Below are 16,424 nucleotides of genomic sequence, written 5' to 3' on the forward strand. Positions count from 1 at the left end.
GCCATAAACCAACCCAACAGTGGTGAAAAACAACCAACCAAACAAAAAAATCATACAAGTAAGTTTTTTCAATGAGAAACGTTTAAAATCAAGCAAAATTTGAAGTCAGGTTCATAATTGACCTAAACTATAAAGTCTGTCAATACACTGGAAAGAGATCTCCATATTATATCAAGTAATTCTAAGCTACCTTTCTACAATAGTAAAAAAAGCCTTTATAAATGAATTCCAGGTTTAAATGAGTTCTTTTTTATTCTGTCACATGGATTTTAATGAGTCTCCTGTCACATTAATCCACTGCCAAAAACACCTGTGCCATCTGCCCTCTGAGCCAATTGTACTCTCAGAAAATGGACTCTCATTGCAAATGCAAATCATTTGTGTGACAAGACACCACTAACCCTTTAAAAAATTTTCAACTTCATCTTCAGACTATGCCAAAGAGCAGAACTGAGGGACAGTATTCACACTTCTAATTAGATGTAACAGCAAACGAGGAAAAAAAAAGCCATGTAAAGCCTCGCATGCAAGGCTTGTATGCCTTCTTAATTAGCTCAGCACAGAAAGGCAGGGTATGTCTGAAAAGGGACTAAACATCTAGTGTGCATCATATTCTTCCCCACTCCAAATTCCTGCCAGTCAAAGGGTCAAAGGTGTCTTGATTTTTCATCAGCACAGGTAGCAAGGAAGAAGTATGCTTTTAGCATTTGGTTTTGTACTTCCATGGGGCCAGATGTTTCTGTCTGCACAAATATATTTCAGCCCTTTTCCAGTGATGTCTGTGGCTCCTTTGCCTTCTTTCATTGATAATTCAGACTCAGACACCCACGCTTGCAGGAATGCACAACTCCAAATCAGATTACTCTCAGAGCATGGTACTAAACTCAAAGGTCTAAGAATTCAGTTTCTTCCAAGGTAGGCCTCCCATTTCTCCTCTCAGAGGCATTTGGAATCCACCTACCTTTGCACCGGCCACGATGCGTGACGCTCAGACTGGGCTCGCGGCACTTGGCTCTCTGGTAGTCGCACATGGACTCGTACGTTCTGCCGTCAGAGGCACACAGCGGCTTGGACTGGGACCTGGAGCAATGCAGGTTACACTGCGGGTCTCTGTCACGGTCGCTTATTAAAAACTGAAGGAAGTGAAGAAAGGAGGGAGAAAAAAACAGTGGTTTTGTTTGGTTTCCCAAAACTGAGCATGGTGTATTTTTTTCTTTATGACAATAACAATACGACTATAATGCATTTTAAGCTGCCTAACAAAGCTGACTTTGCCTGAAGGGAACTTTAAATGAAACACGTACATCTTTAAAAAGTATTAACGGTCTATTCCATTCTTTTTAATAAAATGGAAACATTACTCACTCTGCCTCACCTCTAAAAAAGTAAGATGTGCAAAGCCAAACACAACCCACACGGGAAGGGCAATACTGAGTCACAACAGCCTAGCTTGCCCAGTGCTGTGCCACAAACAGTATCTGGTACTAGACAATTTTAGTCAGAGACATAAAAAATTTATCACCAAAGACAGAGGAATACAAATAAACCATCAAGATTGGCCTTGGTAGCTGAACCATGCATGTAACCAGTTTTATATCAGTGATGTTTTTGAAAGCATTCTTTATCTCCTCTGTGAATACCATCTGCTAGAGCATACCTGCACACTCCCCCAAGTCACCTTTTGTTCCTTCCTGATGACACCCAGCACAGCTGGCAACTGCACTCCATGCATCCCACAATCGAATTGCACGCTGTGTGAAAATCTATTTCCTTTCAGAAGTTTGTATTTATATCATCTTTTTGCATATCTCTTCTTTCTGAGCATTCCATTATGATGCAACCCATTTTGTACAAATGTGGCATCCCTTGCCAGTCTTGCACAGTTTGAATAATCCCAACCGTCCTACTTCTCCATATCATGATCACTACTGTTTTCCCTGGCATTCCGCCTTGGTTTTGGTGATGGGGAAACCCACAACACACATGAGTCCCCATCTTTTGTCTGCTTGTTCCTTGCAAATTCCCAACATCTGGAAGGAGTTTACTGCTGTACCCTCAACTCTACTCTGAACTGCCTATAGGGACACCCAGATCTCTTTCCCAAGTTCATATTGTTTTCCTGAGGATCCAAACTGACGGTCATCTTTCCAGAACTACTTGCTTGCAGAAATTTTGGCCAGTCATGATAGTAGCAGCCTTTTTCTCTTTCCATACTACCCCACTTAGTGGTTCATCAGACCTTTAATCATTGCCCAAACCCTATCACCTGCTCACAGGAAGATTTCAGAGGACTCTTCAAACAAGTTCCATGAGGATTAAGCAAAGAAAAGGCAAGTCAAACCTGCCTTGCACTTCCCCATCCCTACCTCCCATTTCTACAGCCTCTTGCAAGCCTGGGGGCACCAGAGCTGCTCTCTAACACACTGATATCTCAGCGCACTGTCAAAGCAGTTCTGAGCTCAGCAGTTCAGAGCTGGCTGGCAAATGGGCACTGACTGACACCCTGCCTGCATGCACAAAGCCACAGCTCTCCAAGTGTGTTGATAGCTGGATGCCTTACAGGGAAGTGTGAGTCACTGCCATAATCACCTTGGTGTTACAGTTTCCTACAAAGCTGTCTACTCTATGCTTTGAGGTTAAAACTGTTGAAAAAACATTGCCTGAAGCCTAGTTCAGGTTGGTTTTTAACCACTCTGAGAACATGCATCTCTGAAATTTGGTTGCTGGTAGGTTTTTTCGTTACAAAAAATATTTTCTCCCCAGTTAAATGAAAAAACAATGAAGAAGTTTCATATTTTCATACTGTACTGCTGGATCTTTTGAAGACTAATGCACTACTAAATCCCCTATTTAAACATGACAGCTGGGAAAAGTAAGCAAGGTTTGTATTCATTTTACTTTTGGTGGGGCAAACATTTTTTAAAATCTCATCTGTCACACACTTGACATATTTGTTACAGCACAGTGTTTTTGAAATGTTTTTGTTCCTTTTCTGCAACACATTCTATAACCTGGCAACACCTGCTCCAAATGGGAAATTGGAAAATTTAAACCTGAAGGCAATTTTAAATTGTTTATAGAGACCTGGACTAGACTATAAAAACACTGTAAAGCTGGGCCAGATTTTTTTCTTTTCTGTGGTTGGACTATCACAACTTAACTTGGAATTGCTCTGGCTATAGTAATGTCTTTCTGTTGCCCCCAAAATGAAAATATTGGTAGTGACTCTAAACATTCAGCAAAGAGCAACAGACTGAAGATGCTGAAGCCTCCTTCCAGCATGTGATGTCGGACACTGAAAGACTCACAAGGCTTTTCAGGTTTCTGTATGTATAAACAGACTTTCAAAGCAGAGCTGCCTGACAGGACAGTATGGTGCACATGCAGCAATTAAGTATTCAGTTCAACACAGGAGCCATTCTGGTTTAGAAGGAGCACACAGATCTCCTATTTATCACAACTGGAGACTTGAGTTACTGACATGAAACATTTTGCAAATTCCTTGTCAGAAGCCGAGTTCCCAAGGTATGAGTTAGTCAGAGATTCAACAAGAAAATCTGGAATATTGGTTCTCTACATCAAGCATTATTACCAACTTATTGAAAGTCATCTTGTATCATGAAAACTCAAGCCTTCTCTACCCTGTACCAAAATATTTAATATACAGGGGACTTATCCATCAAGAACACCCCTTTGTCATTCTAAAGAATAGAAAGTTGTTCTCAGGGCTGACAAACAAGTTAAACCTAAGGCTGTGGAAGAGCTTTCCTCAGGTGCCTTCTTGCAGACAGAGAAACAACTCGACATTGATTAATTATGAGGGCCTGAGGAAACTTGCAGAGCACCCCAATTCGGTCTGTGAAGTTCTTGCCTACCCAAATTAAGCCAAGAATCACGTTATTAGAAAAAAAAATTAAAAAAATCAAAAGCCTTTTTAGCATTTGTAATTTGGATTACAGTAGGGCGCCCACACAGCATGTTCGGTGCTTTCCAGACACTGAAGATGCCACACCTGCCTTGCCCAAAAAAGTTTATGGTTTACGTAGTTGCACAAGATGGTGCTTGTTTTGTTCGGGTAGATTGTAACTGTGTAAGTCTGCATTAAATTCAAGAAGGATCCAGGATCACACCTGTCTGATCGGAGTTCTTCTCACGCAAGCAAACCACGCTGCCAGAAAGACCAGCAATATCTCCAGGTGATCTGAAGGGCTTCAAACCCCCCCTCCAAGAGTAGGGTACCTGCTCCACTGTAGCTCACAGTCCATATCTTTGGTCAGCAGCCCTGACAGCATTCAGGTTTAAAATGGTGGTTCTTTGTCCCCCTTCTAGCAGGTAAGCATTCATGCTACAGAAGTGATGGCCAATACAAACCACCCACAGACATTCCATATACTAAATGTTTTGAGTGTACATCTCCTCCTGCCCAGCACAAAAAGTCTTCCTTTAGCATTTTGCTGATCTAAGAGCATGACCTCCACTGTAAGCAACTTCAGCTGCATGAAGAAAAAGAATGGATGAATGCTAAAATGCGTCTGCCATGGGGAGACCTCTTGGTTCTGTAATTTTAACAGCTAGGACCACAATCCATATACAGTCAGTTTGATTTTTATTTTATAATTCCTACTTTGAGCAAGCACACACTGCTTTCCCAAGGGCACAGCCCTGCTCCAGAAGAGCCCCTTGGTCACTGCTGAAGATACTGCTGAGCTGGGCTGAGGGCTGTGAGCAATGTGCCCTAATGCCTGGCACCCACCCTCCCCAGACACAGCCAAGTCAGCAATGTGATCCTCTGGTCTTTCCAGGGGAAGAGCAGCAAGGTAAATATTCTGCCTTTAGTGCCAAATGTCCTACGATGACTTCTGAAGCTCAAATCAAAGCCTGATGTCCCAACAGCTCCAGGATGCACACACAGACATACTTTGCAAACAACAAAATCACTACTCACAGAGCAGTGCTCAGTGCTCTACACACAGACACGCAATGCGAGCAAACCTGGACTCAGGGAAAAAGCAAACCTGCAAACATGTGCAGCACCAGCAGGTTTCCAAGCTTCATCTAGAAAGAAGAGGAAAATAATTACCTTAGCTCTGAAATGTCTCAAAGCTTCTTCTTGATTTCTGCATTCCCATTTGTTTCAGAACAGACTACATCCAAAGCAAACTGGATTGGAGACAGCTTATCAGCTCTTTATCTCCTCCCTTTTCCTTCATGAGAAGAAAGCTATTAAAAGTACAACTAAAAGGAAAACAAACAAACCACCACAAACACAAAACCCCAGCTAAAAAAACCCCAAAACAACAAAACAAACAAACCCCCTTCCAAAACTAGAAGAAATAATCTCTTTTACAGGAAAAAGTTAAAATTGACCACACTGCAAATGGGATCCATTGAATATAGACTCAATACTAAGATAAGTAACACTACTATAAGCAACAGTATTTGTATTTATGTAACATTTATTTACACTAAGGGAGTCTGCACAGTGTCTATTCCAACCAGTTCAAGTCCCTGCCCTAAAGAGTTTCCAGTTCAATGCAGCTCTCAGAGCATCTTTTTATGTCAAACATTCTGTATAAGGACACAAACCTCCTCCTTTAGCAAATACATTTACACAGGTGCTTGCAGAAACCACTTCCCAAACTGCTTTCTACTTCTTCAGACTTGAAAAGAAAAAGGAAAGATAAGAGGTCAGAATGAAGTTAACTTTGCCAACAAAGCATATCTGTTCTTTTTCTCCACACCTCAACACCACTGCTGACAAACAACAAACACTGATTAAAGGGTTTTTAATGCCTGTGAAGGAAAGCAGACTCCCTGCAGCTGCACAGCAGCTGGGAACACTTGTGTTATTTAGCAGAAAAAGGTCTGACCCCACAAGTGAAAATGAGCTTGGTGGTCACTCATTCTATTCACCATCTGGGTACATTATAAGCACAAACAGAACAGCAGAGCCTTTTGTGATGGAGGTAACGAGAAATGGCCAAGGCATTGTAGTACCACAGTAACATGCCTAAGCAAGGCTTCAGGGAAAAGAGGGAGCAAGGGACACAAATGACACGAACGTGAGAAAGTGGGAATCTATTGAGAACCAAATCTAGAGTTCACTACAGATCAAAACAGAGGTGCCTCTGCTACTTAGCAGCTTCAGTTCAGATTAGTACTGCAGACTGCTGCGGCCTAACAAAACTGAGACAGACAAAACAGCACATGCAATACTTCACTCCTGTTTTGGCAGATTTCAAGTTTGAAGACCCTCAGAACACGTCTTGGGAAAGGTGACTCATCTAGGTACATTCATATGGCACAGATCACCCACTCATTAGTCAAAGTACTCACACTGGCCTGACTTAAGTACAAATGAGCAAGCCCTTCCCAGAGAGAATTCCCCAGGAAAACCATACCATTTTACACATTAAGGGAGACTATAAACTTCTCGACATTTTTGTTGCTGTTGGAAAGAATCGTTTCACATTTTTATGCCTTGGTTTCAGGCTCCAAACTGGTGCAACCAGCCATTCTGGAGGCAGAACTGGAGCCAAGTTCCAGTTTTAATCATGGCTAGACTCTCAGCCCCATGGCAGGTTGCCTACAGGGCACAAGGACTTCAATTTCAACCACTGATTTTGGACTTCAGCCAAGTTTCCTGCCATGGAACCATAAGCCTAGCAGGCTTCACTGGGGTCAGAGATCCTGTTCTGAGCTGGAGACCCAAAATGCCTCACTTCTAGGAATACTAAGAGGAGAATTTGAAAGTCTTAAAAACTGTCTCAGGGTTTGCAGTCTTACACATGCAGAAAGGTATCAACCAAAGCCATCAAACTCCCAACAGCTGACCAGGCTGTCCAGCCTCTATCCTGAAAGTGCCCATGCAGCCTCAGAATCTAGCAAGTGAAAAAAGGCTTTTGAAGTGAACTTCCTGGGAAGTTTGTCATGTGTTTTGGGGCAGGGGAAGGAAGAGATTTATTTTAATATACTCTTTTTGGAAACACTCAAAAGTTTGCACTTCACTGGCACCTGGATAACTTTTTAAGACAAAGGTTCTCAAAGTCCTGCATCTTAAGAAGTTCCAGTCCTTGGGTGGGGTTTTTTAGCATCCTACAGTTTTATGCAAAGACTTAAGGCTTTCCCAACCAATTTCAGAAGGGCACTTCCCCCAGGTAGAAGGTACTTACAAGAAAGACATTGTAATACTTTTATTCCTTGAGTCACCCCTCCTGAAAAGTGAAGAGTCTAGCCTAAGTTAAAGCACCACTTATGTTTCAACCCCAAGCCTCCAGCTGTGCAAATAAGAATGGGTTCAAAGCACAGAGCCTGTGCTTGAGGATGGTAAAGGCTAAACAAATGTATGGGAACACACTGCAAAGCCAGCAAACTCTAGATTTATTTGCATGAGTTGAATTTAAGACAGTTTTTTGCTCTTACAGGCTAGAAACCTCATTTTTCTACAGTGATTCTTCCTTCCCTCAGTCTTTGCTTTTTGTATGCCACTACAATGAAAGGCAGCACTTAAGGATTATGCTTCATCTGTTAGATTACTTTTAGCTAGGAAATAATACTTTTGTTTTCTTTGCAAACTGATCCCCAAACATCATGCAGCAGCTGTGTTCTGTTTTTAGAAGATGAGGTACTAGATCCAGAGAAGCTGCCTAATGGAGGATTTGAAGCACCCACCAAAGGTTTGGAAAAACAGCCCACCAAGGGTTTGGGAGAAATCCTTAGAATTACACTTCATCTCAGAGCAGCTCTCTGGGCTTCTTTTTGTTGTGATTTCATTGTTCATAGTCAGGGAGCGAACTTTTAAAATTCTCTATTTTTGTTTTTGACATGCAAGTTTATGGAAGTGCCTAACTACATTTACTTGTGGGAAAGAAAATGCCAGAGACATCAGGGACAAGAAATTCATTTCATATTTTAAAATAATCCCTTCTCCCACACAATTTTTATATCCACATGGCTGTATCACCTTCATAAAATCCAACTTCAGTTTTGTAAGTCACAAGTTTAAGCATCTCATAAGTTCAGTACACGAATCATCTGAACAGAGGAAGAAACCAAAACTTAAAACACAAAACAGGAACTTCATCTTAAGTCTAACATTTCTAACACACAACTTTTAAATCTTTCTAGTAAGTCTGGCAGTATTAAGGTAGAGAATTATTTAATTTAAGTAATTACTTCAGTTTCTGTTAAAACTCACTCTTCTACTCAAAGTATTCCTGCAGCCAAGGAAACATGTAAGCCTAGAACAAATTTACGATTAAATTTAATTTGTCAAACACATTGACAAGAAAAGGTATGTTTAACTTGGACTATTTCTTCTCTTTACCTTTGCTACTATACATGTTGAACCAGATAGAAAATCCAAATGTTTGAACAGTCAAGCAATGAACTTCTTGTCCCAAGACAATAACAGCAAAACTTCCATTAATATAAAAAAGTCTTCACTAAATTGTATTGTTTAATAATACAATCCAGTCTTTCCACTTTAAGGAGTCCTGTGCTTATTCAGCATAACTCAAAAAATAAACTCAAAACATCCTACTGTATACCTTATGCCAAGTTAATCTCTCAATAATCTCTCTCAGTAACTGTATCCCCTACTTTAGTCTGTCATAATGATAGTTGAAGCTGTTGATCTCCACTAGCAAATGTAGCAGGATTACAACTTCGTGCTGTCACTAGGTGAGAAGTCAGGGATTCCATTGTAATGGGATATGTTTTTTTCAAAAAAAGCTCCCAGAAGAGCAGAAGGGTTGAAGTGTGTATGCTTCACAGGTGTATACTTCAACAAAAGACAGTAATTCATGCAAGATTTCCATGAAGAGTGATCCCCACACTTCCCAAACATTAGCATACTGAATGCTTCAAAAGATTGCACAGACTCTTCCCTCTTGGCCCCAGGTCTCTCGAGTCATGGAGACTGAAGTATGTACTTACCCTCCACTGTATAAACCACTAAAAGTCAGTTACAGGATTTGTAGACTTCTGTAGGTCTAGCCACCTACAGAAAGTGGCTGTGAAATAATACTTTCTTAAGCCTATTTTCCTTCCTACACTACTTTTAGCAGGACTGGGTATGCAGTCAGCCTAGGAATCCTTCTTCCCCATTTGCAAGAGCTTGGAGTACTGGAACAGTCTTGATATAAGCTTTCCATGTGAGTCTTTTGTATGTTCTGTTGGGTTACACAAACTGCAAGCATGTCTGATAACAACTAAGTTTTGCTGACGCATTCTTAAATGAATAAGCTGTTTGATGAAGTACAAATTCTCTGTTGATTTTTCATCAGTAATCTGATAGGTGTAAAGGGCTTCCTTTTAAACCCAAAGCCCCTAAAATTTGTCTTTATCACCTGACATCAATTCCTCTGGATCCCCTTCTGTTAAGTACCTTCTCATGCTGTCTTTCTCTCAAGAACTCAAAGTACTTTGCCCTTTACTTGCACAGTGTTATTGCTGAAGAGTGGGCACCTACTCTAAGTGGAGTCTCCAAGCTGGTTGATAAGCTTTCTAAATACCCCAAACTAGCAAGATAAAAATGACATTCTCCTCCCATAACCCCTTTTTCCCAATACATCAAAAGTTTCTAGTCACGCCAGAGACTGCCCACTGCAAAAAGCAGATATCAAGTCTTACCAAAGATGGCTTGATAATCTCCTGAACACTGTCTCCTACACAAGTACCATTCCCTTTGGCATGCACACAAGGCACGTTGTTTAAGTACTCCGAGAAAGACACACAACTGAGTTTACCTCAAGCCAGATACCCTTTCCCCACTTTCTAGTCTACACCACAACCACTGTCACCCTTCAGTCACAGCCATATGTATTAGACACTATTACTGTAGACAAAGCAGGTGCATGAAGACCACCACCACCTCCAAACGGCTCTATTTTGCTAGAAGATAGTCTTGTAGGGATGATGATTGAACATAGTTTACAAACTCAGTTTGGCAGCCACATCTTCAGGGTTGAGCTCCAATGGAAATAAAACTATACAAAGGCACTTCTTCCATCACAAATTATTTGTCCTTTGTAGATCTTCCAAAATGGAGAATGCCACCCATTATAACTTGATAGCTCTACAAACTTTGGTCCCTAAATCAATTCCTCAAAAATGCTGAAAGAGGCATTCAAATTGAAGCTGGCACCCAGCCTTCATTATGTTTGGTGTAACTGCTGCCAACAGCACAAACCAAGAAGTAGATATTAGAAATAGCTGATCTCATTAGTTCAAAACCTACCAAGGGCTGGCTGCCCATCAGGAGACACATACTAAATGAATGCCAAGTCTGAAATTCCATTGCACAGAAGGGATATTAAAAAAGGAGATACTGAGAACACTCAAGGGTTCACTTTCCTTAACTATACTCCTGAAAGACAATGCTTAACTGAAGATGGCTGCATCAGGAGCTTCTCCCCACTTCATGCAGCTTTACATGTACAGCCTTTTTTGTACAGCCAAAGCTTCTGAAGCACTGTCTGGGGACAGAACTGACATGTCTCCTTCTACAGGCCTACCTCACCATCTCCAGAGAGAACCAGAGTTGGGTTCTGGCCTGATCAGCTATAAAGAGCAATAGCCTTCACAGCCCCCACAGGCCCCAAAGATGTACAGAGTAATAAATGAAGTTGCCCCTATTGTTCTATTACCCATCTGAAGTGTCAGAGACAGCAAAACTGAAGAAAAGACTGGAATTTAACCTTGTTCATACAAAATATCATGTACACTTATTAAATACAGAGTAGCTTGTGAAAGCAACAGCTTTCTTACATTTATTACTAACACTATTCCAGTACTTTTAAAAAGAAAGGATTTTCCTAACATCATAGAGGATGTGTTATCCCTGGCCTTCTAGTTCACAGATTAAGAGGCAACAATAAAGACATTTGCCTTACCAGAAGAGGACTGTTCAGTTAACAGATAAATTAACTATTCAGGTTAATGGCCATGAGGTGCTATTCATTCCCCCTACATCTCACTGCAGCAGTGATGTCCACCTACCAACACATGCAGTTATTTAACATTAAGATCTATATCTGATTAATTATAACATTAAGATCTGCATCTGATCTACAGACAAGTAGTTTGAGAGACTCAGCTTTCTACAAGTCAGATGACAACTTTTAAAAACACTGTTTGGAAATCTTAATTCTTGCTTCAGCAGGCCAGCAGAGAGTCTTCTGAATAGCCCTTCAGTAGGATGCTGTTGACATCATAAGGATCCCAGGCTTGGCTTAATACTCAATGCTTCAAGGGCCAAACCCACCTTGGTGTATTCTACAGTGATCCAGACAAACACATTAAACACAAGGCAAGTTTTAAATTCAGAGTGAAATAACCCAATCCTGATAACCAAGAAAAAAGTGTGCCAGCCAAGAATTTAGACCAAGAGAGAAAGAATCAGGAAAGGAAGTACAGAACAGAAACGAAAGCCCTGTAAAAAGTCAGAAAAAGTGAACTTTTCCTCCCAACTCCCTACGGGAAAGATTCATTGTTTCATTACTTCATTCTGTAGTTCCACTTGCATTGTATTTTACAGTGCTTAACAATAATTCTCATCTTTCTACTTACATTTAAATTAAATGCTTCCCTCAGTTTTGTAGGCATAACCATCCAGAGTTTAGCCCTCTGTAGAAAGTGCTGAATGATGCTTTCTTAGACTGTCAGGCAGCTATAGCCTTTTGGGACAGCACAGGCAGTAGCAGAGAAGCTTTACCCCCTACCAAGATCTTTCTGGATCACACACTGAAGAAGCTGCTGCGCAGAAAAGCTTCAGGATAGGAACTTCCATTCTGCTGGCATGAAACTAATTCTCTGCTTGCTGCTCCTGCCTCAAAAAAATAGTCAGTTATTATGACAGTCTAAATATATGATAAAAACCTTTCCGTAACAGACAAGATGCATGAGCTGGTTGCTTCAGGAGTTGGAAGTGCTACAGAGAAACACATCTAAGATAAAATGCTTGAGTGAGGCAAGAAGGAAGGACCCTTGTCAGCGGCACCATGGTTAGCTCTAATACCATCATCTTCTGCCAGTGACAGACAACATTCAGAAGAGTAAATATAGTTTCTGATTCCTGCAGACAGGACTTGTTTACTGTAATTACTTGTGCCTTTCCTAAAAATTGTAACCTAGGCAGTAACCTAGGTGCTGACTGCTGAACTTTGAGAGGAAGAAAAAACAGGTCAAGCATCTCTACAGCACTGCCATTCACTGAAGATCCAAAATAGGCAACACCACTTCAAACTAGTACGTTGTTAGTGTGCAAGGTTTTCCAGACTGTTCAAGTACAGTTCACATGCCTTCCAATAGAGCTTGGAAGTAAGATGCTGTATTTTAGCACTACTGCTGAACTACCCAGCAATATTACTCCACACTAGCATGAAAACCTGCTTTTGCATGAGAATCTGTTTACACAGGTCAGGCATATTTTCCATACTGAAGTGACAGATGTGGTTTGTATGATGTTCCCAAAAGAACCTCTCCTGCTGAGCTCTACAAGGAATCACAGAACAGAATCATTTAGTTTGGAAAAGACCTCTATAATCAAGTCCAACCATTAACCCAGCACTGCCAAGTTCTGCACTAAACCATGTCCCTAAACACCATATCTACACATCTTTTAAATGCCTCCAGGGATGGTGACTCAACCACTTTCCTGAGCAGCCTGTTCCAATACTTGGCAACAATTTCAGTGAAAAAACATTTCCTAATATCCAATCTAAGCCTCTCCTGGTGCAACTTTAGGCCATTTTCTTTTGTGCTGTCACTTGTTACCTGAAAGAAGAGACCAACCACTACCTGGCTACAGCCTCCTTTCAGGGAGCTGTAGAGAGCAATAAGGTCACCCTGAGCCTCCTTTTCTCCAGACTAAATAACCCCAGCTCCCACAGCTGCTTCTCAGACTTGTGCTCAAGACCCTTTCCCAGCTTCATTGCCCTCCTCTGGACACACTTCAGCCCTTCAGTGTCTTTCTTGTAGCAAGGGGAATACATCTCTAACCTGTCAAGGTTGCTGCTATGAGGTCTGCAGTTCTGTTATGCAGAATGGAAAGCAAGGACAGTAGTGTCTTCAAAAGAAGAAATATTTACAGGTATCTTGATGCTGCCCTAGACTGTTGATATGAGCTTCCCCAGCAAAATACAAAATCCCTTTTGCACCAAAGCCCTTCTCTTCCTCCCACAGTGTTATACACATATTTAACCCCCCACTCCCAAGCAGAAATGTTAGTGACTGATCTTAATACAGGCTGTTCACTCTCAGGGTGACAGCTTTTTCACAACATTTTGTACTACAGAACTGTTTCTTTTAGTGTGTTTACTTTCAAGCTACAGAAAGGGCAATTCTAGCTACACTGAATTTTTCACAGTTTTTGTGAGGAGCTGCAGAATATTCATACTGCTTCCTTATTGCTAAAAGCAGACATGCTTTCCTTATTTTCTGGGGAAATAAGTTTTGAGTATTTCCAGCTCTACAGTATTTCATTTTAAACACAAATGAAGTTAACTTTCATTGTCACCAAGCCCCTTGCAGTCAAAAGCTATCCAAGCCAGTGAGCTTGGATATCTTTGGGTATCTTAGGTATCTTTTTTGGTATTTTCATACATGAGTTGTTCTGTCTGACTGACAGCATTCCATACAAGTAGCCATCTCTAGTCCAAATTCACACAGCACTCGCCAGGTTAACTTTCCTCCAGTTGCACTTCACTAGGGTTCTGGAAGTGCTCAACCAACTTTGTGCTGCGACTTGTGCATCTCTCTAGTGGAGGCTAAAAGAATTTGTAATATACATATCAGTCTGTTTTTGCTGTCTGCCTCCCTGAAGGGAGCAGGATATCAGTCTTAATATAAGCAAATATGAGACCTTTGCACAATAAATCTTTGACACAGATAATTGGCAAGATTATTGCAGTCTCTCATCTTCCTTTTCAGGGCATGTTATTGAAAAAGCTATGGGAAAACATCTGCGGTTTTATCTGGATTCCTCAGATTTTCTGGATCTCTTTCCGTCTGGTCTAAGACCTGGCCTCAGTACAAACACATACTCAGGCTTACTGGTCAGGCTTCTCACAGCGGACAAAGACCAAACTGACATTCTTAGCTGACAGACTTAAAGCAGGCTGTGATACCAGCTTCATACAGCTTTGTGACTGCTTCAGACTATGAAGAGCATTCACACCATCACCACATCTAGAAGAGTACAGTGAGCTTCTGTAAAGGGTTAAGCAGCTTGCTTTCTTTATGTATTCTATAGCTTAAGAGGCCACTGGGCCAATTTCATCTGAAGAAATGTGCTTTTCTGACCCAAATAATTGATGTTCCTCTTCTGACTGGAGGATATTGCCCACCTTCACAGCAGCCTGGACTGTGGCCAAGAAGAAGATGATCCCAGGAAGAAGTGACACCAGCAGAAAGGATCAGAAGCAGCAGGACCTGCTTTATCACTGAATAGCACAACTGAAGGGTAGGCTGCCTAGTGCCCATGCGATACTATACTGCTTGAGGGGATAGCAGGCAAGCACTGGCAGGGAACAAGGGAAGTGAAGTATTACTAATCACTTCTCCCCATTTACCAGCAGCCACCATGCAAGAATTACACCACATATTTTTCCTCATCCAAATAAAACAACAAAAACAAATTACAGGCCTTCACTCTGCTCAAAAGCAAGCCTCAGGAAAGGTCTAGTCACTATAGCTATAAAGTGCTGCATGCCCCAGTTGAGGTTTATTTAAAAACAGGTAGATAGATGGCAACAGTGAAGGCCTAGATTGTGGTGATTGGCACACACTGCCCAAAAAGCAGCTCAGAACTGTATAAATGTTATCAAGACTGTTCTCAGCAGGCTTCTGGCTGAGGAGGAGCCTGTTCTGGTGCAAAGGACCTCTTTCTCTTCTCCTCTTCCCTGAGCATGGGAACCTTTTCAAGATGAAGAGTTATCCCAGGCACTAGCTGTCTTAGCAAACATTGTTAAATCCTACTTTCACCTGAAAAAAACTTGACATGCTGAATCAGATATCATTCCCCTTTTTACAAGCTTTTTGGTCTATACCACAAGGCAAGAGATAATTGGAGAGGTAATCAACTTGAAGAAATTTAAGGAAATCCAGCTGTACAAATAGGAAGGGAAGAGTTAAGAAAAATTATTTTAGGTTGTTTGCTAGGACTCCAGGCAGAAACTAAGTCAGTTTAGGTCAACTGTTACCCAAGATAAAAAAATCTGGGTTTGGGACTTGGAGTGACAGTTTCATTAAAATTGGTTTAATGGGTGCATGAGAAATGGCTGTGTGTCTGGCCTTGCTATAAGGTTTCCTGGACCTTAAAGACCTAAGCACCAGTAAAGATTCCAGACTGAATCAAGTTATCCTTGTCAATCCTGATATTGCCATGACTGTTTGCTCCACATGTTTGTCCACTCAAGTCTCCTTTTAATCAGACACTTCCCTTTTCTCACTCTAATTTGCTGACACTTGGTCTTTGCTCCTTTTTAATTCCAGTCCTTTTAAGATTCAGACAGGTCTTACACATTTCATTGCCTCCTTTCAATGCCTAACTGGGAAACACTGAAACCTTCAAGGAAACTATTAAAATCAAGAAGAGTCATCTCTGATCCTCCAGCTGAAGTCTGCCAGCTCTCACACAGAAAGACCACTCTGTACCTGACTCTGGAAAGACATTTTCCCCCTAGCAATTACATTAACATCTTAATATACAAATATTGTTACCAGCTCCTGTACCAAGCATCTTCTCCCCAGGTTTATCTACATGCCAGGCTGCCAGTTGACTTCTATCCCTCCTCACTGTTCTAGGTCCTCCACCTTCATCTGAACTTCTGCAGCTTCCTGGGCCTCTCTCCTCCTGGTTATAGTTAAAAACCAAAGTAACTTCACTACCCAGCTTCTCATTCAGACTTCAAGCAGAAGGAGGAAGTTATTAACCAGCCCCTCAAAATCCCTAATTATACTCAGTAATTCAGCTCTATCACTGGATATTATTTTGATCCCCAACCCTCTGTTACTGGTTATAGCTCAAGTACCACCATATTCCTTTGTTTTCCAGGACTGCTGACTCCAGCCTACAGAGAAGTAAGTCAGTTCAATGTTGGTGTGGTTTTGTTCAATCAAGCCAGATGACAAATTTTACATCTTGAAATCTGAGATTTTATTCATATTAGTTTTCAGTAAGAGGGAAGGGTAAGTGTAGCCTAGCACAGAGTTGTTGGCCACTGAATCAGTAGCTTAGTTTCTTGCAAAGATTTTTAGAACCACCCCACTACAGTTACACCTGGACATCAAGACAGTGCCAAGAAAGCATTAGCATTACCCAAAATAAAAGCAGAATAGAAAAGAACATGAAAAAAATGCAAACTTGAATTATTCTTAAGAAAATACAAACCATCAGAAAACAGTATCTAGCTGTCCTGCAG

General features: G+C 41.2%; 1 protein-coding gene across 11 annotated transcripts in view; it reads right to left on the reverse strand.

The window, feature by feature from the left end:
- Nucleotides 1–16,424, reverse strand: part of SMOC1 (SPARC related modular calcium binding 1) — a 161,242-nt gene that overhangs the window by 89,380 nt on the left and 55,438 nt on the right. For 10 of the 11 annotated variants that reach the window (XM_038136806.1, XM_038136805.1, XM_038136804.1 and 7 more), the window contains one exon: nt 962–1,133. In XM_038136806.1, the coding sequence (XP_037992734.1) occupies nt 962–1,031 (70 nt within the window). In that variant the 5' untranslated portion in view covers nt 1,032–1,133. Of the gene's footprint in view, nt 1–961; nt 1,134–4,992; nt 5,029–16,424 lie in introns of those variants that run through there. The other variant, XM_038136807.1, reaches the window with a different exon arrangement.

Source organism: Motacilla alba, chromosome 5 (genome assembly GCF_015832195.1).
Source record: "Motacilla alba alba isolate MOTALB_02 chromosome 5, Motacilla_alba_V1.0_pri, whole genome shotgun sequence".
Taxonomy (NCBI): Eukaryota; Metazoa; Chordata; class Aves; order Passeriformes; family Motacillidae; genus Motacilla; species Motacilla alba.